At 48.8% G+C, this 25653-nt stretch overlaps 12 protein-coding genes across 12 annotated transcripts; 6 read left to right on the top strand and 6 right to left on the bottom strand.

Annotated features, from left to right (window-relative positions):
• Positions 1 to 4347: 4347 nt before the first annotated feature.
• Positions 4348 to 4606, bottom strand: GLRG_03523 (uncharacterized protein; the record flags this gene model as incomplete). Its single annotated transcript, XM_008094208.1, has 2 exons — positions 4348 to 4524; positions 4604 to 4606. 2 exons carry the CDS (start codon positions 4604 to 4606, stop codon positions 4348 to 4350), a joined length of 180 nt encoding a protein of 59 aa, XP_008092399.1.
• Positions 4607 to 5014: 408 nt separating this feature from the next.
• On the bottom strand, positions 5015 to 5296 carry GLRG_03522 (uncharacterized protein; the record flags this gene model as incomplete). Its single annotated transcript, XM_008094207.1, has 1 exon — positions 5015 to 5296. One exon carries the CDS (start codon positions 5294 to 5296, stop codon positions 5015 to 5017), a length of 282 nt encoding a protein of 93 aa, XP_008092398.1.
• Positions 5297 to 7007: 1711 nt separating this feature from the next.
• On the top strand, positions 7008 to 7508 carry GLRG_03521 (uncharacterized protein; the record flags this gene model as incomplete). Its single annotated transcript, XM_008094206.1, has 1 exon — positions 7008 to 7508. The coding sequence occupies one exon, from the start codon at positions 7008 to 7010 to the stop codon at positions 7506 to 7508; it is 501 nt and encodes a 166-aa protein (XP_008092397.1).
• Positions 7509 to 9248: 1740 nt separating this feature from the next.
• Positions 9249 to 9605, top strand: GLRG_03520 (uncharacterized protein; the record flags this gene model as incomplete). The annotated part of the gene is made up of 2 exons (XM_008094205.1): positions 9249 to 9543; positions 9574 to 9605. 2 exons carry the CDS (start codon positions 9249 to 9251, stop codon positions 9603 to 9605), a joined length of 327 nt encoding a protein of 108 aa, XP_008092396.1.
• A 530-nt stretch (positions 9606 to 10135) lies between these two features.
• GLRG_03519 (uncharacterized protein) lies at positions 10136 to 10785 on the top strand (the record flags this gene model as incomplete). Its single annotated transcript, XM_008094204.1, has 3 exons — positions 10136 to 10219; positions 10259 to 10626; positions 10698 to 10785. 3 exons carry the CDS (start codon positions 10136 to 10138, stop codon positions 10783 to 10785), a joined length of 540 nt encoding a protein of 179 aa, XP_008092395.1.
• A 2030-nt stretch (positions 10786 to 12815) lies between these two features.
• Positions 12816 to 13127, top strand: GLRG_03518 (uncharacterized protein; the record flags this gene model as incomplete). Its single annotated transcript, XM_008094203.1, has 1 exon — positions 12816 to 13127. The coding sequence occupies one exon, from the start codon at positions 12816 to 12818 to the stop codon at positions 13125 to 13127; it is 312 nt and encodes a 103-aa protein (XP_008092394.1).
• Positions 13128 to 13958: 831 nt separating this feature from the next.
• GLRG_03517 (uncharacterized protein) lies at positions 13959 to 15114 on the bottom strand (the record flags this gene model as incomplete). The annotated part of the gene is made up of 2 exons (XM_008094202.1): positions 13959 to 14881; positions 14916 to 15114. The coding sequence occupies 2 exons, from the start codon at positions 15112 to 15114 to the stop codon at positions 13959 to 13961; spliced, it is 1122 nt and encodes a 373-aa protein (XP_008092393.1).
• Positions 15115 to 16301: 1187 nt separating this feature from the next.
• On the top strand, positions 16302 to 17544 carry GLRG_03516 (uncharacterized protein; the record flags this gene model as incomplete). The annotated part of the gene is made up of 3 exons (XM_008094201.1): positions 16302 to 16398; positions 16471 to 16810; positions 16875 to 17544. 3 exons carry the CDS (start codon positions 16302 to 16304, stop codon positions 17542 to 17544), a joined length of 1107 nt encoding a protein of 368 aa, XP_008092392.1.
• A 743-nt stretch (positions 17545 to 18287) lies between these two features.
• GLRG_03515 (uncharacterized protein) lies at positions 18288 to 19725 on the bottom strand (the record flags this gene model as incomplete). The annotated part of the gene is made up of 2 exons (XM_008094200.1): positions 18288 to 19086; positions 19154 to 19725. 2 exons carry the CDS (start codon positions 19723 to 19725, stop codon positions 18288 to 18290), a joined length of 1371 nt encoding a protein of 456 aa, XP_008092391.1.
• A 519-nt stretch (positions 19726 to 20244) lies between these two features.
• GLRG_03514 (uncharacterized protein) lies at positions 20245 to 21058 on the top strand (the record flags this gene model as incomplete). The annotated part of the gene is made up of 3 exons (XM_008094199.1): positions 20245 to 20598; positions 20663 to 20844; positions 20986 to 21058. The coding sequence occupies 3 exons, from the start codon at positions 20245 to 20247 to the stop codon at positions 21056 to 21058; spliced, it is 609 nt and encodes a 202-aa protein (XP_008092390.1).
• Positions 21059 to 21367: 309 nt separating this feature from the next.
• GLRG_03513 (cytochrome P450) lies at positions 21368 to 23254 on the bottom strand (the record flags this gene model as incomplete). The annotated part of the gene is made up of 6 exons (XM_008094198.1): positions 21368 to 21580; positions 21644 to 21943; positions 22005 to 22184; positions 22236 to 22854; positions 22912 to 23007; positions 23064 to 23254. The coding sequence occupies 6 exons, from the start codon at positions 23252 to 23254 to the stop codon at positions 21368 to 21370; spliced, it is 1599 nt and encodes a 532-aa protein (XP_008092389.1).
• A 602-nt stretch (positions 23255 to 23856) lies between these two features.
• On the bottom strand, positions 23857 to 25379 carry GLRG_03512 (MGT family Glycosyltransferase; the record flags this gene model as incomplete). Its single annotated transcript, XM_008094197.1, has 2 exons — positions 23857 to 25004; positions 25133 to 25379. The coding sequence occupies 2 exons, from the start codon at positions 25377 to 25379 to the stop codon at positions 23857 to 23859; spliced, it is 1395 nt and encodes a 464-aa protein (XP_008092388.1).
• Positions 25380 to 25653: the final 274 nt, after the last annotated feature.

Raw genomic sequence — 25653 nt, 5'->3', positions numbered from 1 at the left:
CTTTAGTTACCTTATAAATAGCTATTATATATTAAATTATCTTAAGTAAAAAAGTAAAGTTAGTAGTTATATAGAGGTAAGCACTAAATACTAATAAAGTAGGTATAAGGCTATTTAGGCTAGTAGTATTATTAACTACTTTAGTAGCGCTTTAAAGTGCTACTTTATAGTTAATAGATAGGTATTCTTTTTAGATTATCTTATATACCTATTAAAGTATAGTATAAAATCTTTTAACCTTTCTAACGCTATAATATACTTTAATAGGGATAATCTTAACTTTAATACCTATTATATAGGCTTTATATAAAAATTTAGTTAAGATAAAGTTCTACCTTACGTTAGTAATAATCTAATCTAAAGGTCCTTAGTAGATATTAATTTAGTAGTAACGTAGTGCCTTTTATATAGTTTTTACTAAAATATTATAAAGAAAGTAGGCTATATTAAAGGTAGTAGTAGTATTAATAATATAAAGTATAAGGTTACTATTAAGGTATATAATATTAATAATAACTTTATAATTAAATAAATAGTTATTATATAAAGTAAATTAGAATTAAGAAGAAGCCTTCTTATAGATCTAGTAATAATAATAGTACTTTATTAAGTGTTTAATTACTTTTATTTTAACCTTATAGCTAGCCTTATAAAGGATCTTATATAGCTAGTAAATTAATAGATAGCTAAACTATTAATAAAGATAGTATAGCTTAATATTAGTTAGGTAATAACTTATAAGGCTTTACTTAGGTAGGCTAAGTAGTATCTATAGGTAGCCTTATTTTTATATAACTAGTACTATAAGTTTACCTTATTAAAGAGTATTTATAAGGTTATTAAATTAAATTAATAGCTAATCTATATTAGCTAAGTAAAATAAGAAAGGTATATTAGTAGGTATTATATAAAAGGTAATATACCTAAGGGAAGTCTTTACTATAATAGTACTTTATAAAGTAATAGTATTACTATTACTAAACTTAATCTTTACTTTACCTATAGCTATAGTGTTAATAGTTATAAATAGTTAAATTTACTATAGTATAATAGCTTATAAGTAGCCTATAGTTAAGTAACTTACTACGCTTATATTTAGTAAAATACCTTAAAAGGTAGCTAATAAGTAATAATTTAATATAAAGGTACTAAGTGACTTAGTAAAGGTGTTATTAAGGTTAACTTTTATTAATTAGTAATAAATAGCTTAGTTAGTAAGGTTAGTAGTAAGCGTATTACTATTTACTTTAGCGCTACTAAAGAATATAGTTAAGGTATAAAATATACTATTATCTTATTTTTTATTATTACTAATAATAAAGTAGGCCCCTTAGAGATACTACTAAAGATCTTTATTATTATTACTATCTTTATTTTCTTCTTCTTATAAATAAGTGCCTTTATAGCTAGTAAAAAAGGTGTTATATATAGTTAGTAAGGTATCTTTAATATAATAGTTACTTTTAAATTACTAGTACACTTTACGTCTTTTATTAGTAGTATACTTTATTAACTAGTAGCTAGGCTTATAGTAAATATAGCACTTTTTAGTATTATAGCTACTATTATTATTATTACTATTATAAAAATTACTACTACTATAGTTATTACTAAACTATTAATAACAGCCTTAGCCTTAGTAAGTATAGTCTACCTAATATTAATTATTAGGTAATAAAGGTAAAGATTTAGTAAGGTACTAGCTATAGTAAGGGCGCCTTATAGTAGTACTAATAGATAACTATAATTAGCTATATACTTCTTCTAATATTATAGCTAGAGCGTATAGGTAAAGGTTACACTTAAGAACCCTAAAGTAAGTATTTAGTAACTAGCTTCTTAACACCTTATTATTTTAGTATAATAAGGGGAGAGCCTATTAGATAAAGGCTAGCTTTAAGATAAGCTCCTTAAGGGCTTAGATCTTAGTTATTATAAGATTATTATATATAACTTAAGGAAGTGTTATTTCTTACTATTTAAATAGGTAAGTCTATATTTATTCTTATATCTTAAAGTAGTTATAAATTTAGTTAACTATCTTATTAAAATTATAAATAAATACTATTACTATAAATATAATTAATATAGAACTAAGATACCTTACTTTTTAATATAATAAAAAAAGTAAGACTAAGTTAGTATTACTTAATCCTAACCTTACTATAGTTATCTTAAAAGATACTTAACTTAAGATTAAGAATATTATATAACTTACTACTATACTTAGTTTTATCTATTAGTAGCTTTATAAGATTAGTTAGTTAATAGGGGTATAGTTAGAAAAAAAAAATAAGTATAAATTTAGATTTATATAGTAGCTAATATTATAACTTATTATAGCCTTATAATTAAAATCTCTATATAGTGCCCTAAGGTAAAAGGTTAGTAGTAGGCTTAAGGTTATTTAATAAATTAAATAGTATATTTTACTAAGGATTTACCTTATTTATTATAATAAGCTAACTACCTAATTACTTATTATACTAGTTATAATAAAGGTAATAAAAGTAAAAAGTTCTTAAGTTATATAATAAAGTATTAATAAATAAAGTGCTTATATTACCTTTAAGTACTAAGTTTAGATTAGTAAGTACTTAGTAGATTTTATCTTATTATAAAAGTAAAGTTAGGCTATTTTACTTCTACTTTAGCTAGTAATAATCTACTATTAGTAGATAAGTTAAGGTAAATAAGGTTAGCTACTTTTATAAAGTAGTATTAGCTATTATTTATAATAATATTAAAAAAGTAGTAAATAAGGCCTAATTAATTATTAATCTCTTTTTAGGTAAAATATATTAACTAGTAATATTATTAATAAATTTAGGATTCTTTATTTATAAGTTAAAGATAAGCTATTTATAGTATATAAAAGTAATATCTTTTTTAGTTTATATATAGAAATTAGTGTTAAGAAGGTCTACTAATTTAGGTATAATTTTTCTTTTTACTAGATTAATAAAGACTTTATTATTAATAAGGTAATTATAAAATATTAATAATACCTTAGTGCCTATAGTATTAAAGGTAGTAATAGTCTAATTTATAAAATCTAACTAAAAGGTAGTAAGAAGGTAGTAGCTATAAAGGTTAGTATCTAACTATATAGTAATTATATATATTATATATAATCTAACTTTATAAAGGTTTAACTTATTAAGATTAAAGTTAATATAGTTACTTTATATTATTAGATTAATATAGTAAATAAAAGTAAGTAAAAAAAAGAGAGGCTATAAGAAGTAAGATAGTAATAATAGTAATAATAAAGGATATAAAAAGGAATAAATATTTATTATTTATTAGTTTAATAGCCTTACTATTACTAGTAGTAGCTCTCTATTTTTCCCTTTTTTATTTATTATTAATAAGAATTTAGTTAATATAAAGTAAGAAAGTAAAGAGGTAATAATAATAAAGGTTAAATTTATAAAGGATTATTTACTAATAGGCTAGTTAATCCTCTTTACTCTTAGTAAAATAAACCTTATTAATCTATTTAATAATAGTAATCTTATAATTTAATTATATACTAATTAGTATTAGTTAAATTATATAAAAAGGATATCCTATAGATTACATAATAAATTATAATATAAAATATAGTTATTACTTATTATATTAGTTAGTTATAAAGTAAATCTAGACTTTTAGGTAGTATACTAGTAGTAAGGTAGATACTACTAAGGGAGGCAGTGTGTCATGTGAATATCACGTGACCACCTCCCCCAAAGCATACCTACCGTATACCAACAAAAGGGAAAAGTCAGAACACAACACCGATGTTAACTGCTATAGCCAAGCCTATACAGCTCCTGAACATAAACCGACAGCGGCTCTTAAGCATAAGGAGCATAAATCGACAGCGGCTAAAAAGGGATGGGAGTATCGCCCAGATGCTGAGTTCCCCTGGAGACTTGAGCAGGTGGTTGACAAGGAAGAGAACTGGCGTGGAACCTGGGTCCTGGAAGTGAAGGACCTGCAGGCGATGGACTGGGGTACTACCTGCGTGCCCAAGGCCAAGGCCGACGGTAACAGACAAGGAGGGCAGTATCAGAGGCAGCCGACACGCCATCTTCCTTTTCTGGCTGATGAAGACAGGTACCGAGAGATGTTAGTTGGAGGCCAGGATGACCTGCTGGTGCAGCTCGGGAAGCGATAGCTCTATTAAGCCTACCACCAAGGTGATTAATACTACCAATTTGAGTCACACAAAATGCTAAGAACCAGTACCTCCCTATCCTCATGAGTGCACGCTGCTATTAGCAGCCCGATGCCGAGATAATACACCTCCCGCAGCGAAGCCTGCAGCGTAGGTGTATCTGTTGGCGGAGGCACCGGCAACTACTCGTGTCCTTGAGCCTCCCGGTCTGCCCGATTCTCTTGCTCCTGATACTTGTCCAGCCTGTCCATGCACCTTTCTCTATCGTACCGCTCTGTGAAGACGCCCTCTTCCCGGTATATCTGCGCTTCGGGCACATCCGGGCTGGTGCAGTGTACGTGTTTTCTATCCACGGCAATCTAAGTTGTAATTATAAATTAGCATAGAAAAGCTACTGAGCTTAGACGGTGCCTAAGCGCAGAGGTAGATGCTACTAACCATTTCGAATTTTCTAAACATTTCTCTTGCCATTGAGAAGAACTCGCGAAAGGTATAAGTCTGGAACCTGCGCCAAGCTGCTTCATCTGGTGCTTCCTGTCACCCACGATATTAGCAGCTTGTTTATACACAGTAGACAGACTGTGTATAGGGATGATGGTGTCTATGAGGAGTGATGTGCATTGCTGAGGACTTACTGGGTCAGATAATTGAGTGGGCTTCGGACCAGTCTGTGGGTCCGCGACAACAATTGTGCCGCGCTCTGTATCAATAAAAATATAACGACCATTATAACCGGATGGAATCGTTGCATAAACAAACACATGGGGCGGTATATCAGAGATACTGCCCTCATAAGGCTCAAAAAGAGACTCATTTGCATACTTGCTAGGTAAGTCTAGGACAATCTCACTAGTGAAGTCTACAGGAATAGCGTTCCCGTAAATCTGCCGCGGATCCCAGTCGTCCGTCCTCCTTTGTGCGGCGCATGTAAGGGATATGCTTCATCAGGTCCGCTACGGTGTCGTTCTTGCCTAGACAGAAGGACTTGACGAAGTCGGGTGTGATGTGCCCCCAGCCGCCCTCCGGGGAGTATTGAATGACGTCTGGGGGCAGGTAGATCTGAGTCAAGAATTCGTAGTAGGACGTGAGCTCCGATACAAGCTCGTACCTACAGTAGGAGGGTTGCGCCATGTTTGGAGCTGGGCGGAAAGGGTGGGAAAGATATTGTAGGTGCAAAGAACGAATTAATGCCTAAGTAGGGAGGGGTTTGAACTTATCTAAGGTGATGGAGAAAAGGCGAACAAGGGTACTAGAGTTATTATACTGCTTTTCTATTTCCGGTGGGCGTTGGTTCTGTGACAGAATCAACCCGTCATTTTTTACCTAGTTCTAGCTCTATAAGACTTATTAGCTTATTTGGATAGTATTAGACCTACAAGCCTGTGGTGATCCTATCCGCTCTTTAGTACATAACTACGAATAAGACACGCTTCTCTGCTTACTTATATATACACATTCTGCTGGCTACCCTGACTAACTGTTATTCTGCTAGTTCTGTTGCTGTTAGTTTATTAAGCCTTGGTTAGCCTCCCTCCTGTAGATATTATTGTTGTTGTTAGTTATAATAATTTCTATCCCTCTCTCTAGGATGTACCCTGTTGGAGATTGCCCGAATAATTGATTGTGTCTCTAGGCACTACCGTCTTGGTCTCTTGGCATGAAGCTTTGCTGAAAATCCCGCGAAGCAACTGCTCTCTTGCCACTAAGATCTAGTGCTTTAATTAAGCTTCTTGTTTGCCCTGTTAACAAAGTAAAGCATCACCTTTAATAGCTTAGCAAAGGCTGCAATAGCCGCATTCTAATTCTGCCTGAGGTCCACAACGCTGCTTTAATACTATCCGCACTCTGTAGACACCTTGTGCGGCTGTCGGTCATGAGGCATGCCACTCAAAATTCGTTACCACTGCATGTTTTCCAATATCACTATCATGTGATTATTTTTTCTGACTTCCCAGGGACCATCTCAATCCATTACTTCTTCCAGCTTAGCAAGACAATATCAGCTTTTTAACCCCTAATTCAGGGACTTGCAGATAAAATTAGCACAATGAACCAACAGCCATGCTTCAAAGGTTCTCCGCTAGCTACATATACTACTTGCCGTCAAGGAAAAAGTTGGAACGGCGGCTGATGCGGCACAGCAGTCCTTAAATCCACATTGGCCCATACTAGTCTCTTTGGACTTGTTAAGCTTTCCAATCCAGCCCAATAGTCTTCACAGTAAACCCTTAAGCAAAAGAGCGTTGTGGATTCCCAGTGCTAAAAGCCTTGTCTTATCGGTTTAATTACGATAAAATCCCCAGCGGCCATGTCGACACGCCTGGGATTATACTCGCGGGAAGCGCAAATGAGGCAAACTGAAAAGTTTGAAAATGGCTCCTTGTCCCAGCCCTCGCTGTGATTCCTAGCGACTCTCCAAGCCTCATGAACAGCCTTATCATTTCTTTCAGACGCTTTGGTGACTACACCGATCGCTCGTTCGATCATTGGCAGCATTATTTTCCATCTTTTACGGAACACATTGACACATACTCTCTTGACAGTCAAATTCCTCAATCCTATCTGAAAGACGTCCTCCGTCTTTTGGCGTTTCTTCCAAATGGCCACAGCAACTGGGAAGATGACCGCCATTTTCTTTGCCCTATAGATTCTTCCATCTTGTATTATGAAAGTGGATGCAAAGGCTGTCTTTGCTCATTTAATGGTGAGATCATCAGTTCAGATACTAAAAGCCAATTACTCATCATCACAGGTTGGGAACACTGAGAACTATGCGATGAAAGACTTTGAATACGATATTTCGCTTGCTCAACAAGCGCATATTGATGGATTTGCCCTCAACATGGCCTGTGGAGAGGCCACTAACGTGGGAAGCGTTGACATGATGTTTGATGCAGCCCAGGCGGCCGGGTTCAAGCTCATCTACTCATTTGACTACGCCGGCCGGGGTCCCTGGCCTCAGCAGGATGTCATCGATATGTTAAACGTCTACTCAGATAGCCCGGCCTACTTTCGACAATCAACTGGCCAGCCCTTAGTTTCTACCTTTGAAGGCCCTGGACAGTCTGAGGACTGGGTCTATATAAAAGAGCAAACTAATGCCTTCTTTATGCCTTCCCGGTCTTCACTCGGCGCCAAGCGCGCGATGAAGAAGAATGTCGCCGACGGGCTCTTCAGCTGGGGCGCCTGGCCTGAAGGACCTAACGACATCAGCGAGGAGATTGACGCTTCCTATGTCGACTTTTTAGGGAAAGACGCTAGTGGCAACAAGAGGCCTTACATGATGCCTGTCTCGCCTTGGTTATATACCAACCTCCCAGGCTATAGGAAGAATTGGCTCTAAGGCGGTGACAGTCTCTGGTTTCGCCGCTGGAGCCATGTATGGCATATGCAGCCGGAGTACGTCCAGATCATCGCTTGGAACGACTACGGTGAGTCGCACCACATTGGCCCCATCAATGAAGGCGCCATGGCTGCCTTTGATATCGGTGAGGCGCCCTTTAACTACGCCCTTGGCATGCCACACGACGCCTGGCGCATGTTCTTACCCTTCGTCATCGACACGTACAAGACCGGCAAGACGTCCTTCACCAAGGAGGGCCTTACCATCTGGTACCGCCAAAACCCTGGCCGCGCCTGTAGCAACGGCGGCACCGTGGGCAACAACAACGCAGCGCAGGTCCAGACCGAGGGGGACCCGGCCAACTTCGCCGAGGACAAGGTCTTCTTCACGGCGCTACTCTCAGGGTTCGCCCTGCCACGGGTCAGAATCGGGGAAGGCGGGGGGAATGGACGAATGTAGCGTGGGATGTTGTTCCGGATGGCGGCGTCGGTCTCTACCACGGCTCCGTTCCTTTTAACGGCAGGACTGGCTTTGTCAGGGTAGAGATGAATTCAGTCGGCGACAGTAACACAATCATTGTAGTAGCAGTGGGGCCCCAGATTACGACGGAATGCGAACACGGCATGGTCAACTGGAACCCCTGGGTCGGTGGCAGCTGGTCCTCCCGCACAGTCAACGCCAGCCCAAAGCTGTCTCTGTCGGAGATGCTGTGCACCAAGGGCACCGGGGAAGGCGACTTCCAAGAGGTCTGCGAGTTCACCTGCGCGTTCGGCTACTGTCCCCCAGGACCTTGCACTTGCAATGAGCTGGGCGGTCACAAGGAGGAGCCCAACATCATCGACGTTGACGGGTTCCCTGCTGCAGGCAAATCCTGCGCCCTTACTGGCCTATGCAGCTGGAGCTGTAACCATGGCAATTGCCCCAAGTCGCAATGCTCAACAGACAAGTCACTTGACGGCAAGTGGGTGATGCCTGTTGACGAACCCGAGGCTCCCGAGCAGCCACCCCCACCACCGCCAACACCATCGAAACCGGCTGTCGTCGGCCCTGAGAACCTCAACCCGTACAATGATCCCCGGTGGCTCAATAGTAACCGTTGCCTCTTCTTCCGGCCACCCAATCAAAAATTGACGGAGCAGCCGTGTTTAGCACAATGCCAGAAGGTGATCGACGAGGCGAAGGAGGAAGGACGGACTTACAACCATGGCTGCATTGGTTTTTACCCTCTCGACAAGCCAATTCCATGGATAGCGGCAGGAAAAAGTACGATTCACATACCTTGCTCTCTAACTCTCTCTTCCCGAGAGCTTGTCTCTATGTGGTGCCCTGTATTGAGATTTCGTCTAGGAGCTGGTGGTAGTTATGACTACGCTGTCGAGGGCAAGTGTTCTTGTGATAATTCGGCTGTCAACCTTTTCGCCAATACGGTTTTAGAAGCCCTACCGGTAATCGCCCAGGTACGTTGCCACTCTAGAATCGTACTGTCTATTACTTTACTAATTAGCAGAATCCAGATTGGGTGCTTCATACTGATGTCCACCCTCAAACTCATCTTTGAGCTAGGGACAGCCGTCCTTTCGGTCGTTGGCCAAGCAGTCAGTGCAGGCATGGGTATAGCTTCTCTCCTTGGGTTTATTTCTTTTACCCTATTTTTCCTTTTTATCAATCAAGTCATTTCCTTCATGCATGGAGACTTGGAATGTGGGTTTGAGATTCCAGCTAACAGGGGTTCGTCTAGGAATGGCCATCGATGCGGCCTTGACTATCAAGCACGCGTACGACAGCGATCACGATCCGGCCGGTGCATTCGACTTCTGGCTTAGTCCGTGTGGCAACCATGATCTTGCCCCAGAAGACATCAGAAAGGTGTATGGCATCGTCGCTGACGTCTCGGGGGCCATCACAGGCTGGCGGGCACCGAAGAACATTCCCAAGGGAAGCGGCAGAAAGGACGACAAGGCCAATCCAACGAACCGACCCAGTGCCTCCGTGAAGCCTACAAAGACTGCCGACAACTGCAAGAGACAAGCTGCAGGTGAGTTTTTGGTGGAATTTTATACTCCAGGGACGCGCGGCGACAGCCTAGATTCAAGCTAAGTAGCTGACAACTGCATTCAAGGCAACAATTGTCCGGTGTACATCACAAGCACGAGGATCACTGCGTCAACGCCCCATGTGGAGACAATCACAAAGACCTGTATCGCCAGGTCCCATACCCAGGCCTGCTTTCACTACTACTCAGCCATGGTCAACTACGGGTTCGGCAGGGCTTTGAGCTGTATCGACGATAACGAGAGGCCAGATAGTTTAACCAAGGCAACCAAGTCCTGGAAGGACCAGCACAAAGACACGGTCTGGCGGAGCTTCACGAAAGCGCAGCTACCACGGCCGCCAAGGTGTGAGGCAGATGAGTGGCCGCCTGCATTTCTTGCCGGCAAACTACCCGCAGAACTTGCCTGCCATTGGGCAGGTGGTCCGCTGGGTTCCGGGGTCTGAAAAGGGCGGAGCGGGTCATAACTGGCTTGGCTTCTGTGCGAACTCGGACGGCGGCGCTGGTAATGACCAATGGTCAAGTGAACCAAAATTCGGTAAAACTCAATGGCCAGCCGCAAAAGTCTATCACAGTAATGGGAGGCACGACTACGACGTATCTCAAGTACGAGGCCGACTTCACCCGCGCCGTCATGACGCTAGACTTTGACTGGACAGGAGTCAACGGCGGTCTACCACCAGACGCACCAAACGACTAGGGCCTGTACCAGAACCCTTGTTGGCCACTGGATATCGCCACCGGCGACCCGGACTATGTCCTCCTAACGGAATACAAGTGGTATGCCACAGCTATCATCCCTGCCGCAGACAAGGCCAACACGCCGAGGTACCGTCTCGCGCCGGCAGATGGGGAGTACCAGGCCGCCAAGACCCGTAAGTCTCAGAGCGAATTCCCTGGCGAAGACCTCCCTGGGCTAGGGCAGTGGCCCTGGAAGCGCTCAAAGGAAGACTATGCCGGGTTATCGGAGGTAAACGTCCTCGAGGACGGTAAGCTGGCGCTGCACGGGGCCAACTCGTCCCGCCGCCTCTCAGAAAAGGAGCTCCAGGATATTGCCGGGATGATAGAGTGCGGGGACCCTTCCTGCAGCAGAGAGGTCAAAGCATTTGGCGGGCGCGGCGTGGTAATTCCGGCCGTAGCTACGACGCTGGCGATCGTGCCGTCAACGAATTTAGATACAAGGCCGACGGAGGTTCCTGGTGGATTCCGGCCGGCGGCTTCGCCTAACCCGGGCGCCGGGCAAGGGGTTAGAGTAGTGGGTGTGGCTATGGAAACCGGGCGGGACAGTAACTACCACGGTCACAACGCAGCTCACTTTCGTTTCAAAAGGGGGTCTCATCATTGATATAGGTGATGCCTCCTCAGCTATCATTATCAATCTTTAGTCACAAATGTGGGTAGTATAACTCGTATATAGGTACGTATAGACAATAGAACATATGATAGCTTTTGAGAACATGTGAAAGAGCGGCGGATTTGAGACTGCAGATGCTGCAGGGAGAAAATAATGGTTAGCTAGGGATGGCCCGCAAGGTTTGGTCCGGTATACATCTCACCTGACGTACCCCCCCCCCCCCCCCCCCCTGGCTGACCTGACCTAGGCCCACCCGAAAATGTAGATTGATCCTGTATTAATCTAGGATTAATCTAGAACCCTAACCCTTACACCCTTCTATCTGACAGTAAAAGAATAAACATATACTATACTCTAAACTAACTACTGGCCCTAACTACTGACTCTAACTACAACCCCTAACCTGTATCTATGAATTTTAGAAGAATTAATTATACCTCACCTGACGTACCCTCCTTCTTGATAGGGTTAGGGTTAGAGTGGGCCTAGGTCAGGTCAGCTGCATCCTGGGTTTAGTCACAACCAAGGGTTTAGAAAATATCGCACATCTAACTAATCAACGTCATGGTCTCTTATTACTACTAGCATGTCGCACTGCGCTAATGTACACCAGTGTCTATTTTATCCTCGCCCCAGCAGCAGTTCTACCGTCTGAAGCAAAATCTAGTCGGTCATATTATGTTCCGCTGCGTCCGTTTTGAAGAGCAGCGCCCTCCAGTTTAGGTAATTGAAGCCATTCTAAAAAACACCCCCTCCCCTCCAGACAGATGATGCCAGTGAGAGCCGGGTTAATAGTTAGGTCAGTAACAACCAGCAAATACCTGGTGTTATATGTTGTTGAAGTGTAGGCCTTGCTGAAGTATGCCACCAGGCCAAAAGGGGCAACACTACTGGGTAAATGTCGGCTGCATTTCTGGGATGGATTTCCCATCTACAACGGGGAAACCTGATGGCACGTGCATTTTACCCCTTAGCCACGCCATCCAGCGGCCAGACAGAGCCATAGAGATACACAACACATCATCAATTAAAGAAGGATTATCGCAGCCCGTATACGTACTTCAACACGGCGTCACTCAGCAGCACGCCCAGCGCTATTCAATGGCACGCCCTAGAGACACGCCTGGCTGCAGTCGGACCCCAGGCGTTCTCGGCGCGTAAGGGCGGCGTTAGAAACGGAGATTAGTTTGGCAAGACAGCAATGAAGAATAAATTATGGGCCCGTTCCGTTTCCCAATTTACTTGACTACGAAAGGAAGTCAGGACGCGGAACTCAAGTAAGCTAATAAGCAGAAATACGCTGAGGGGGTGTAGGAGACAGACAGGTTGTGGCAGCAAGGGGTGCAGAGTGTTACAAGATGTATTTTCTGTGTCTCTGTATAGGCACTAATAAGCGCTGACAAAATCAGGCTAAGGCTAGCTACAAGTGTTACAAGTTAGAGCACACAGCAGGGTAGAGGATATTCAAGGTCTAAAAGGCTTATTTCTATACAAGTAAAGGAATAAAAAATAAAGACCTATATATAGTTAAATAAGGATAAAACACTATATAATAAAGCATATAATAGTGCTCTTATATAAGGTAGAAAGCGTATAAAGCTATTATAACAACAAACTACCCTACTTAGTTTTAATACATGTTAGGTACAGCTAGGTACTTTGGCTTCGAATTTGCGTAGGCATGCCCACAGCGGAGTATCCAATATCTGAAAAGAAGTTCCCATCCTGGTCGTGAACCTTCTTGAAAGGATAGATCTAGGTGGCTCCATGGAGGAAAGACAAACGCCAGGTTTACTGTGCGACTAATCATGAGGGGGGCAAGGTCAGCTTCCAGTTCGAAAAGGCGCTTTGAGGAAGGGTTGAGGGGAAGCATTTCTCAGCGTGGGGTCTGGAGCTGGGTAACATGGCGAACAAGCTGGAAAATGTAGAGGAGAAGCGCACGAAAAGGAAGACCACTGTTGGGAAGACCGAGACCGAGAACGACCCTGGCGACATCGTCCGCAAGTCGGACGAACCCTCCAAGTTGAGGTCTGATGAGATTGCTGTCCGAGGACACATCTGTAGAGGGAAGCTTAGAAGAAAGTCTGAGGAGAAGGGGTGGATGATTGCCATTGAAGGGATCCACGAGGGAGTTGTGATTGAGGCGTACCCGGACATTCTTCTTGTGCTCACAGCATTGAGGCTTGTGACAGACAAATGGGGGGAAGGGGTTTAATACCATGATGCTGTAGAGGATGATGAAATTGGCGATATAGTGTATTTGGAAGCTGGGATCATGGAGGAACAGGGTGAGGAAACGACTCTGAGGAGAGTTGGTGCGGTAGGATTCCGGGAGCAGTTTTGGACTGACTGGTGTTATTTCCTTCTAGCCTTTGGAGAGACTAATGAGACTTTTGATCATGAGTTTGATGCTGGGGACGGAAAAGGGCATTGCTAGAATAAATTATGGACTCGTAGGTAGCATGCTTGTTTTCAGGAAGGTTTCTTTGACTCTCGGCAAGCGAGACTCCTCAGACTAACCGAAACATCCTACATAGTCATAAAGTATATTAGAACTTCATTCAGATATTGAGGAAATGATCGCTCCGTATGAAAATCGTTTGGTTTACAGCTTTCTAGTCAGATGAAACCGCCACGACATGGAGGAATGAATGATTCATCCACATCAAAGTTTCTCGCCTCCACCAAATTCAGGATTGCCATCTATAAATTGTTTTGTTGAAACCTAGCGTTTACACTTCGGATCGGAAGTCTACAAAACACCGTCATCCTTTCCGACGACGTAGGAAAAAGGGATTATTCTTGTCGAAATTGTTTGCTCATGATAACGAGGACAAATAGGACAGATGGCCGAGATATTCAACGTAATCAACTGATGTTATTGGACTACCTCATCTAAGCAAAAGCAAAAAAAACCTAAACAAAAATTCACGCACGCAATTTCCTGAAATTCAGAATAACCCAAGCCTTCCCTCCTGATTCCCAAACCGAGCCGGAAACCGGAGAAAGAGCCAACGAACTGAAACACGCATCCATCTAACTCAGCCTAAGACTTCCAGACATTGGTAGTGTTGTAAGACCTTCCGAATCTCATTTTGATGACTTCTTCATCGCGCGTGTCCAGGCCCGGCGCGCCAGCAAGCGTCTTCTGGTCGACATCAAAGCACTTGGTAGTAACGGAAGTGTCGCAGAGAGGGTAGAGCTGCTTGTGCTCCATGTCACAGAAGAGCTTCTGCTTAGTCGACACAATGTCCCAGCCGTAAGACGTCTCAGACTCACAGATCTCGCGGACGTCAGTGTCCTGGTCGGAGATAATGAGATGGCCGGTATTGCGGTTGCTACTGCGGCGCTTGACGTGGACGTCCCGGCGCTTGGGCTTATTAACCTTCTTTGGGGCCATGTACGCGCCCTTGTCCCACGGGTGCTCGGGGTCGTCAAGGACCTTACTCAGGTCCTCGTCGGCGCCGTTGCCGTTCTTGTACTTAAGCCTAGGCTTAAACATAGGCGGGATAGCGTCAGGGAGGAGGTTACCCCAGAAGGAGAAGCGAGGCGTACTCTTGCAGAGGGTGTCAAGGTTCTCATAGTACTGCTCCAGCTTGTCGTCGTTGGGCTGCATGTCGTTAAGGTGGAAGCTAATAGCGCGGGCGTTGATGCCGTTGTCGTGGTTGGCGTCTAGCCAGACGCAGCGCGGCGCCTCGAAGTCGGAGCCAATGCGGTTCTCGCTTGCGAACCAAGACTGGCCGCACTTGTACCCGGTGTCGCCGTAGAAGGCACCGGAGATCTTGCCGTTGGACACCAGCACGGCCGAAATGCAGATGGCGTCATCGTCCATCTGGGAGAGCATAACATAGTAGGGGTCGGCTTGCGAGTGCTTGGGCTCAGTCTGGGTGTGCTCGATCACAATGTTCGTCTGGTCGCCCGCCTTGATCTTCTTCTTGTCGGGAGTGTACTGGCCGATTCGATGGCCATCTGCAGAGATCGTGTTAGACGCATCGCGTGATACAGTAGGAGATGTACTTGCCATCGTCCCAGAGTGCGATGTGAGGTCGCGGGCCTCCAGCCGTTGTGGTTCTCTCACCGCTACCCAGGATGATCTGGATATTGGTCTTTGCCTCAGCTGGGGTGGGCTTGTCGAAGGCGCCCGAGAGGCTGAGAGAGGCGAAGAGCCCAGCGGCATCGATTGCGAAACCCAATGCTGCCATTTTGAAGAAGGGGTATGAAAAGATGGGTTGTTGTGGTTGAACAAGTTTTAGAGCTTTACAGCTTGGGATTGGGATAATGGAGGAGAAGATGAGTGTCCTGGGTGCAGATGATGCTGATTGCGATGATGTGACAGTCGTAGTACTGTGAATGTTGTTGACGAGGTTGGTCTGAGGATGAGAAGACAGAATCAAATCAAGGAACTTTCCAACACTTATATACCAAGCTGCCATCCTATGAAAGTAGATAATTCCACGTATTTCTCACAAGGCTCCGTCCGCAGCCGTGTGACATCTTCACGAACCTCTTCCATGTTCGATCCTATGTAGCTTCGACTTACAAAAATAGCCTTAAGAACAGCAGACACCGAAACCAGCATACGGAAACGCATTGGTTGGTTGATTTCGCTGCGGAAACAGGCTGTCAGAGCCTCGATCAGCTCTGTCTCATCCATCGGACCCCACGGTATGACAGGCCCCTAGGGCGGATTCTCAGATCCTGAGCCTCGGGGTCGAAAAGTTGGGTTGCTATATTCTATTGAGCGGCTGAAATAGAACTTGTCAGAGCCTTGGTCAATAGGACCCAACCAACAGACCATATCACTGAGATCCTACCAGAAACTCGCCGTTGTGCCTGGCCCCCAGGGCGCATTCTCAAATTCTGAGCCTCGGGGCTGCGTCAACCAAGACCGCGTACAAGCGAGGCCAAGAAAAAGAAGCAACTCAATGTATGTAAGTAAGCTCACTGAACCATCAAGCGCCGAGGGTTTTTTTTTTTTTTTTGGACCCGGACCCCAATGAGGCGTCGGTTCATTTTTGGAACTGTAGTGGATCTCCAGATGTGTGATCCTAGTTCCAACCCCAACAGCAAGGCACTTTCGTTCTCGATAATCATCTTGGCATACTGCCTCTATCTGGCGGCGTAGAGAAAGTGTCGCAAAAACGACGCCGTTAATCGCAAGCAGCAATTAACGCCTTATGTACGTACTACGTGCGACAGAAAGGAAACAAGAGTTGAGAGACTAGAAGAAACGCCATCTGCCATTTGTGTATATAAGTCGTGGTCTCTGGCCATTAAAATTGATTTGGCTGGAGCGTCACTCACTACTTCACCTTTCTACCTCATACAAAACAATCCAAGCGATTTTAACCTCAATTTTATCTCCCCGCCAGCTCTATCGTCCATTACAATGCGATTCACTTTGGCTCACGCGGTCCTGTTGGGCCTGGTGGCGGCAATCCCCCTCAGTACTGCTCATCCTCACGGGGTGAATCTCGACCGACGAGGTATGATCAAGAGGAATCCGAGGCGCGAGACAGATGAGCATCGACCATGGTACTAACAAGGTTGATTCTCAGGCGTCACTGACGGTCTCATTACCGCAGAGACCACCGATGACTCGACGCTCGGCAGAGTCGCGGCCGGCGAAGCTGAGCGCCGCTGGCTCCTTGAGGCCATCGACCCTCGTGGCATCCCCAGGCTTGGAGACAAGCCGCCCAAGGACAAGGACTTGCCTGGAGCTCCAGGAGGTAAGCCGGGTGGCGGCGACGGCAAGCCCGGCGACGGTGTTGGGACCCCCGTTGGGTCCGGAACCGCGCCGAAGTTCGCGGATGCCAACCTGGAGGCGGCGAGAAACAAGGGCTACACCCTGAGCAAGAGTCTCGACGATGCCATTTTCAAAAACGCCCCGGAGCCTGAGTAAGTCTATTTGTCATTCTGAAAAAGCCCCAGCGACGATTTCCGCTAACATATTGGTGAATAGGAAAAAGGACCTGACGAGCTTGGGATATCAGAAATCGGGGGGTTCGGCTGCACCCATCATTCAATACCCGAGTGACAAGGGCAAGCCTACCTATCTCACCAAATACAACATCAACGAGCTGGAGAAGGAATCATGGAAGAAGCGCAGAACATTCCGCAGCGATGGCGGCTCCAGCAAAGACGAGCCTATTCTGGAAACCTACGCCAATCCCACAGACGGGGCCATGATCATCAAGCAGAGCTGGAACAAGGACCGCGACCCAGCACCCAAGGCGACGTGGACGGACATGGTGAACGACCAGTGGATGACCGTGGCCAAGAACAACCCGAAGAACCTGAAGTACGTCATCCGCGACAACATCCAAGACATCGACACCACGGATAGCAGCGGGATAATTCTCAACACGAAGAAAGCCATTGACGAGGTCTTTGAGTCGAACCCGAGAGCCAAGAACAAGAAGGACCAGACGCTCACGCTTGACCGCGAATCTGCCGACGCAAAGGACAGAGCTGACTACGAGCTCCTCGCGGCGCAGACGCACGTAGCCCGCGTCATCCAGTGGATGAAGGACCGCCACGCTTCGCTGGGAGACAAGAAGATCAAGACTCTCCACGTCAACAGCATAGAGGGTCCTGGCGACCAGTACAGCATCATCATCGAGCTCGCCTAGAGATGATGAAGCTGGCCTCTATACTGACTTATCTACGGAGCAGCAGGTGTCTTTGTCCGGCGGAGGAAACTCGGGAACTATGGGGGATTCTCTCATGGATGGTGGCACATCAGATGGACTGGGTGTTGATTGGACTAGGGGTGGTTTTGTTTTCAGATCTGACTTGTACTGGAGCTCTTGCGAGGTTTTTAAAGAAACAATGATTTCTCAGACGGTGATGCCTTTGCTGCCGATGTACTTGAAGAAGCCGGGGACATCCGCTCATCACAGTCGGTATAAGAAAGCGTAAGTAAGATGCTGTCTTTTGGGACCTCAGTAACCCTCGGGTTACTGTTTAGATGGCGAAACAATTACCACGGCGTAAATGGGGATCATATTCTGCAGGAGACCCGGGCCTTTGATGCGTAAGTTATTGAATTGGGTAAGTGAACAAGTTCGGAAATAAAGAGATAAGGTGAAACGGCAGCTGAGCACATACACAACCAATCAATTGCGTGCTTAGAGCTGGAATAGACGTCAGAACGGGCTTGTTAAAAAAGCAAGGCAAAGATTCAAGGCAGGATTTGCGATCCTTTTCTTGAAACACCCTTCCTTTGAACAAGACGGTGCACACATTGATAAACGGGCTGTACATGAAGCAGTCCTTAAGCAACACCTTATTCTCGTAGCGCATCTCTAGTGCCTTCAATACAGCGCCAACATGGCAGAAAGAAGTTGGTCCTCTTCCACTGTGGGTGACCTATCTACATGTACTCCTTGATGAGCTGAGCCATTGACTCCAACCCTTCTTTCTCTGCGAGTTCCAGCGCTTGTTTCCTGTGATCCTCGTCCACCTGACCGTCTGACTCCAGCAGACGCAACGCTTGTTCATGTTCTCCCTTGACGGCCTCGAGCAGAGCACTCCCTGGTCTGAAATAGTCTTTGGCGCCGTGTTCGAGGAGAATCCTCACACAAGCGGGATTTCCGTGGCGGCAAGCATACTCGAGTGATCGGGAGCTGATCACTTGCCCATTTTCCAGCAAAAACTCCAAAACATCTTCGTACCCTCCGCCTGCGACAACGCTCATCCATGTTTGGAATGTGTCTTGGTCATCGGGACGTTCATCATCAAGCTTGGGCGGGACTCCGTGGTGGTTGACGAGGTACTTCATCATCGGCAGGTTGCCACATGAGGTGGCGCGGCAGTATGCCTGACGTCGAAGTTCTGACCGCGCGTGTTCTGCATCGCAGATTTCCCAAGAGTTATAATGTTGCTTGAGTAAGTTGTCTTTGCGCCACTCATAGAGGCAGTCGAATACTTCAGGGGTTTTCTTTTCCATATCTGACAGGAAATGCTCGTATGGATAGTCGCAAGTTGAATAGCCAAGGGGATATCGACAGAGCTTGACTGTCTCGATCTGACTGCCTGCGCTCGCACACTCCAACGCAGTTAAACGTGCATTCATGAGTCCCGAGCTGTGTTGCAGAACATCAAACAGCATGCGCAGCGCTTCAGCGTGACCTCTGTAGGCCGCAATATCTAGCGGCCAGCCAAGCACCCAACTAGAGTAAGGCAGATAGTTATCAGCATCATATCGACCTTGGGAAACAGGGCTTAGCTCAAGCTTACTCTTCCATCTCCGTTGTCATGTAGATCAAATGCCGGCTTTCTTGGCCTTGCACTAACGGAAGCACTTGCTGGAGGAGATGCAGGTCATTCAACGCGACCGCGCCGGCAACCAGAGCTCCTCTGAAAGCCTCGTCCGAGTCATCGATAGGTTCCATCTCTTCAGGCACCTCAAACCACGAATCCTCGGTATCTCGGGAGAATTCCTGCGTGACCTTGCAAAACTCCCAGAGGACTTCCTGGACCTCCTCTCGAGTCTCGAATTCTGGTTTGCCTGTTCGAAGGGCCACGAGATGCTGCGCAGCCTTGCGTAGGATGCGGAGCCCTCGCGATAGTAGGCCTTCGCGCTGTTGCAGCTTGTGCATGATGTACTTGGCCTTGAGGGGAGTCCAATAAGCCTTCTTTCGGGGGTTTTCCTCGAGGATTCCTGATTCGACTATTGCTCCCACGATCTCGTGGTCCCACGAGCGGTTGACACGGCGTAGGCGCAGAGCGCGCTTGATACCGCGGGCCCTTAGAGTTTCGATGGCGACGAGACGAGTAATCTCGGCCGGCATGGGAGGGAAACCGTCCATGGCTCGTTTGGAATGGGTGTTTTCTGACGTTGGTTGAGCGAGAGAAGAAAAAGAAGATGATGATTGGGAAAAGGAACGAAGCAGACGATGGTATAGGGCAGTGTCCCCCTGTAGATGACCCAACAATAGGTGAGGTGTCTCATCTGCCTTACCGTCCACTCCTGCTACTGTGGGGGCGGCTGGGGGTGGCTCGGCGGTAGCGCTGAGGCGGAGCTTCGATTTCGGCAGGCTGTCTGTCCCACAACCAAACCGGCCCCCAACGACTAACAACCAACAACAAACAAACATCAAGCGCCCGCATCAGGCTGCTGACCCCGGCCATGCAAGGCAGTCTGGCAAGCAGTTGTTGTCTTTTTCCGTGCCACATAAGAAAGCCAAGGTCCTGTTTGCTGGGGCTCTGTGTCTTCTCCTCATTTCCCGACAAGCCTTTCGTCTTCATCTACAACGATATCTCCATCGATATCTCCCTAGTTGATCTCCCGAAAGGAAGTCCCAGACTACCAACGACTGTCAATGACTATGAACAACCAGGCTGCGCCGAAGCAACGCGTCGGAATGCCCCTTTCACGGAAGCTCTCGGCCATACTGGGCCTATCGGCCAGCGTCGGCGTCCTGCTGAGCTCGATCCTGGCTTTGGGCTTCAAGATGGCCTCTTACACCTCGTACAAGAAGGAAACCGATGGTTCGCCAAGTGGAGACGGGACAAAGAGCAGCCCGATCAAAGGATTCAGTGGATGGATCAACGTCTATCCGGAGCATCTTGTGCCTGTCACCCGCGCGCCGCTTGTGGTCGCTGCGAGCATCGGATTGGTGATAGGTTTGGCCGCGACTTGTCTCATTGCTTGGTCCTTGGTCAAGAAACGCGCGGTGCCGGTACGTCATACGCTTTCATTGCGTCTGTTTTTGGATGCGACGTTGCTAACATTGTTGCGTGAAGATCGCCTTCACCCATCAAATTGCCGTCTTGGCCGCCAATGCCCTTGTAGCTACGATCACCATGATCTACATGTTGGCCCGGCATTCTCGCAGCGCCCACTTCGACCCCGAATACGAGATGACCACGGCCTCCTATGACCATGGGCTTTTCACCCTGGAGGCCTGGGCGTGCGAGAGCCCACAGTACGTTGATGCGTTCAGAGATTCCGAACATCATAGCTTGGTACGGCAGTGTACAACTGAAAGAGCAAGTCGCGGCCTGGCGGTTGTGTTGTGTTTCTTTTGTCTGGCGTTGGTAGGACTCTTGGCATGGGATTTCAACAGGACGCAGGTTGTCGTGGCAAAGAAGCAGCGGAGAGCGAAGAATAGCTGGGAAGATGATGGATGGGAATATTGATGAGTGATGTCGGTATAGATTCGGTACTCCTGCCCCCCCCCCCTGTTCTTGACTTCTCAACATTCCTGCGGTGCTTTCTGAACCAATTCATGCCCTCGGCGCCACATTATCGTCAAAATAATCTCATTTGGTCCTCAAGACTGTGCTCGATGGCTTGCAGTGGAGCGCTTATAGGCGGCGACTTTTTGGTTTACGATAGTGCGCATAACTCCAGCAATCGCAGCAACATCGAACCTCCGTTCTTTGTTAGGGCAATAGGCTGGAGAACCTCTCAGACTGAATCTCGAGTTACTCCATCGCTACGTTGAGTCATGCCGCGTACTTTGCGAACAAAGGTTCAGCCCTCCTCTGCTCCTCCTCAATCACCGCAGCATGCCTCTCGGACCTCGGCCGGATCGTGATCGGAAACTTCTTGGGCGCGATCAGGAACCCGTCCGTGTACGCCGTGCCGACGTCGACGTCGACCTCCCCCTCCCCGGGCGAGAGATCGAACCCCCACGCGATCTTGGCCATGTTCAATATCTATCGGTCGAAGTCAGTCACAACAGTTCTCGGAATTACGACTCAGGGCTTAGTGCCACTCACCAGCGAGTTCCTCGCCAGCCGCTGCCCCGGACACACCCGCCTGCCCGCGCCGAACCCATACAGCACGCGCCGGTGGTCGTCGGCGCTCTCGTCGACGGGGTCGCGCGTCCCGTACTTCTCCCTCACGAAGCGGTCCGGCGCGAACTCGGCCGGGTTCTCGTACTCGTCCTCGTCGTGGTGGATCGCCCACGTGTTGGCGACCAGGACGGTGCCCTTGGGCAGGTGATAGTTCTGGTACGTGTCGTCCTGTGTAAGCATGTGCGGGACGCCGCCGGCTGCTACGGGGCGCCAGCGGAGGGTCTGGAGGTTCTGCGTTAGGTGAAGCTTTTGGGGGGGGAAAGGGGGAAGGGGAGGGTGTCACCTCGTTCATACACGCCTCGATGAAGGGTAAACGGCCGATATCTTCTGACGTCGGGGACCGCAGGGTGCCGCAGACCCGATCGACTTCGTCCTGTGCTTTACGGAACTCCTTCGGGTACTTGATCATCGCGAGGAGGAAGGATAGTAACGTCGAAGCCGTGGTATCGGAGCCGGCTTCCATCTGCAAACTATCAGCAACATGCGCGGCATTAGCTTCCCAGTCGATACACACCAGGTTCCCGGCCAGGTACGCCAAATGCTCGTCATCCAACCCATTCTTCTCCTGATCCCTCAGCATCTCCCCCAAAAAGCAATCCGGGCTCCTCCCCTCCCGGATCCTCTCCCTCGTCCCCGCCACCAGCGAGAGATACAACCCCATCTGCTCCCTCCTCACCCTCGCGGCCCGTCTCTTCCACCCCGCCAGCGCCGCGGGCACCATCTTCAAGAAGGGGAACGCGTCTACCGGCGGCGTGGCCCCCTGCTCCAGCACAGCGGTGAACTCGTCCTGCGCGGCGTACAGAGCGCGCACGTTGGGCGAGTCGAAGCGGGCGCCGCGCACGCCGTAAACGGCGGCGAGGACGACGGCGGTGGTGTACCGCCGCACGTGGTCGTAGTAGCCCGCCGGGTCGCGGAGGAGGTCGGAGAGGGTCTGCGTAGCCTCGGCGTCCTGGACGGGGAGGACGGCGTCGACGCGGTTGACGGCGAGGAGGGACTGGACTACGCGGCGCTGGACGCGCCAGGCGGGGCCGTAGGGGAGGAGGAGGAGGTGGATGTCGCCCGGGCAGACGAGGGTGTTTGCGACGTAGGTGCGGGGGCGGGAGGAGTAGATTGAGCCGCGCTTGTCGAAGAGTCTTTTGGGTTTTGGATATTAGGTATGTTGAAGGGGAGGGGGAGGGAGGTTGCCTTACTCTCGTACGTGTTTGTAGTTGTTTAGGATTACGAAGTTTTGGGAGCCTAGTTTGAGGCCGATGATGGAGCCGAAGGTGGCCCCGAGGTCGTGGAATCTTGGGGTTTCGCTGTTAGTATGGGGATGGAACAGATGCGTTCTGAGGGTACGCACTTTAGGAAGCCCTTTGATTTCGGTACTTGGGTGATATTTCCCAGGAAGGGGACTGTCCGAGGGCCTGGCGGGAAGTTCCTGGGCCGGCGGCTCGCGAGGAAGAACCTCGAGAGCGTGGAGACGGCGAGCACGATGAGGACGCAGAGACCAACGGTCCCTCGCGAGAGGTCCAGCATGCCGGTTGTGCTCATCTCGACAACACCTCTCATTCGATGCCACGACGGAGAGATGCGAGTGAGAACGCATCGCGGGGGGATGTTTTGATACCGGTGAATATCTGCTGGCTTACCGGCGGGTCAGAACACTACGCTGCCCAGAGGTATCAACCTTCTCTTCGCGCCATCCGTACGGTTATCTCGGCCTCGGGGCCCCATGCCGTGTTCGTAACCATCGGAGGTTGCTGGTGTGGTGTGGGTGGGTTGGCCGGGGTGGTCTCGGAGGGTCTGCAAGAGACATGGATCGTGCAGCCGAAGGGCAGTCTCCGTCTCACTGCATGGCTAGATTGCCACTCGCGACCTCGCCGATTGAGCTTAGCCATCGGCGTTCGTGTAACCTGTCATGCTCCGCCCGCTGCTATGTCTCGGCAACTGGGGGGTGGGGGGGGGACTCTAGTCGGATCGGTCTGGAAGGATTGTGAATACGGAAGCCTAGAATGGCCTCATCCTGTACTGCATCTGCCGAGTCGGTCTAACACGCCGACAGGGTCTGGGAACGAGGAACACGATGATGTCAACACTTTGATCCCATCACATTGGATAGCTTCTCTGTGTGTCTAATTCGCGGACGCGGGTCTTCATGGCGTCCTCAGCGCAGCCTTCTCCGCCGCCAACTCCTCCACGTTTCCCACAACCACGTCCACGGGGTCAAACCCGGCCCCCTCCCTCTGCAGTTCCGCCGCCCTGGCCTTGTACCTCCCATCCTCGAGCACCTCCCCCACGGCCCGCCGGAGCTGCTCGACCGACGGATCCCCCGTCCTCAGGTCCACCCCGACCCCGGCCCACGCCGCCCTCGCCGCCGTCTCCGGCTTCTCCTCCGTCGCGGCGGCCACCACCAACGGCGTTCCGTTCCGAACCGCCCGCTGGAACGCCCCGTACCCGCCCGTCGTGACGAAGACGCCGCAGTGGGGAAGCACCTCGTCGTACGGCACGTAATCCGTCACCCTGCAGTTGGGCGGCACCTCCAGGCCAGGCGGCAGGCTCGCGCCCTTGCGCCCCACGGCGACCACGACGAGGACGTCCTCGCGGCCCGCGAGGGCGGCCATCGTGGGGACGACGAGCTGCGTGAGGTCCATTGCCACGGTGCCCTGGCAGACGAAGACGAGCTTACGGGCGGCAGCCTTCGCGGCGACGACCTCGGGCCACCAGGCCGGGCGCGGGTGGAAGGGGTCCTTGGGGCCGTTGGGGTAGCCGCCGGAGAAGCGGAGGCCCGGGGGCGCGTCGGAACGGGGGTACTCGACGCTGGGTACGCACATTTGCACGAAGCGGTCCGGGAGGTGGTAGAGGGCGTCGAGGAGGAAGGCTTCCGGTTCCCGCGCCGCGCCCAGCTTCGCGAGGGCCTCCGCGTAGGAGGACTGGGCTGCGGCGAAGGTTTCCCTTTGAGCTGCGTTGGCGGCGGCGTGCTGAGCTCGGCCGGCCGGGGAGGTATCCGGGGGCAAGCCGGAACCGAAGGGCGGGTGGTCGATGCTGGAGAGCATCATGGGGTTGAGGCCGATGACTATGTATCCCGTGGGACGGAGGCCCGGGGCGCCGTGGAGGATGGGCATGGCTGCGAAGTTGAGGCTCTCTGTGAGGAGGATGGTGGGCCGTCCCGGGTACTTTGAGGCGAGCGTTCCCAGGGCGGTTTGGAGGGCGTGGTGCTGCGAGGGGATGGATCTGCAGAATATGTGTACCAGGTCGTGGATGAAGCAATCCGTGCCTTCCAAGTGCTTCTTGCCCTCGGGCCCTGCGGATGGGTGTGATTAGCGTTTGCTCCGTGGTGAGTTTGGAGGGGGGGAATTCGGTTTGGAGTGATTAGATACATGGAATATCGACACTATTTACACCGCCATATGACAAAACGGAGGCACTTACAGGACGGGTCCAGATCCCACGAAGTCAGGTCATAAAAGTCGCCGTACCCTTCGACCGAGACGAACGACGCGCCGGCGGCCTCTACGCGTGGACGGTAGCCCGAGCCGGTCACGAAGCAGACGTCGTAGCTCCGCGAGACGAGCTGCTCCGCTATCGTCAGCATCGGTATGATGTGACCCGAGACCGGCGTGCTGCAGATGAGCACCAAGGGCTTGAGGGGCTCCAACGTGGTGCGAGAAGGTGACATGGCGGGCTGTATGTCGACGTGGGGGGGGGGGGGGGGGGGGGCAGTGGAGCGTATGAATCGGGCGCAAGAAGAAGATGAGCGTCAAGTGTGAGAGGGGGGGAACTGAAAGGTCCATGGGAAAGCCGGCATCATAAGGTATAAATGGACTTCCGATAAGCACTAGCTATATCGAGGTACATACCCGACCCATCTTGCATACTGTTATTGACGGAAAATTGAGCTTGGTAGGTCTGCCCCGGATGGAACATGGGCTTGATGAGTTATCCTGTTTCCT

Source organism: Colletotrichum graminicola, assembly GCF_000149035.1.
Source record: "Colletotrichum graminicola M1.001 genomic scaffold supercont1.10, whole genome shotgun sequence".
NCBI classification, from domain to species: domain Eukaryota; kingdom Fungi; phylum Ascomycota; class Sordariomycetes; order Glomerellales; family Glomerellaceae; genus Colletotrichum; species Colletotrichum graminicola.
This window is presented reverse-complemented; position numbering and strand designations above follow the sequence as displayed.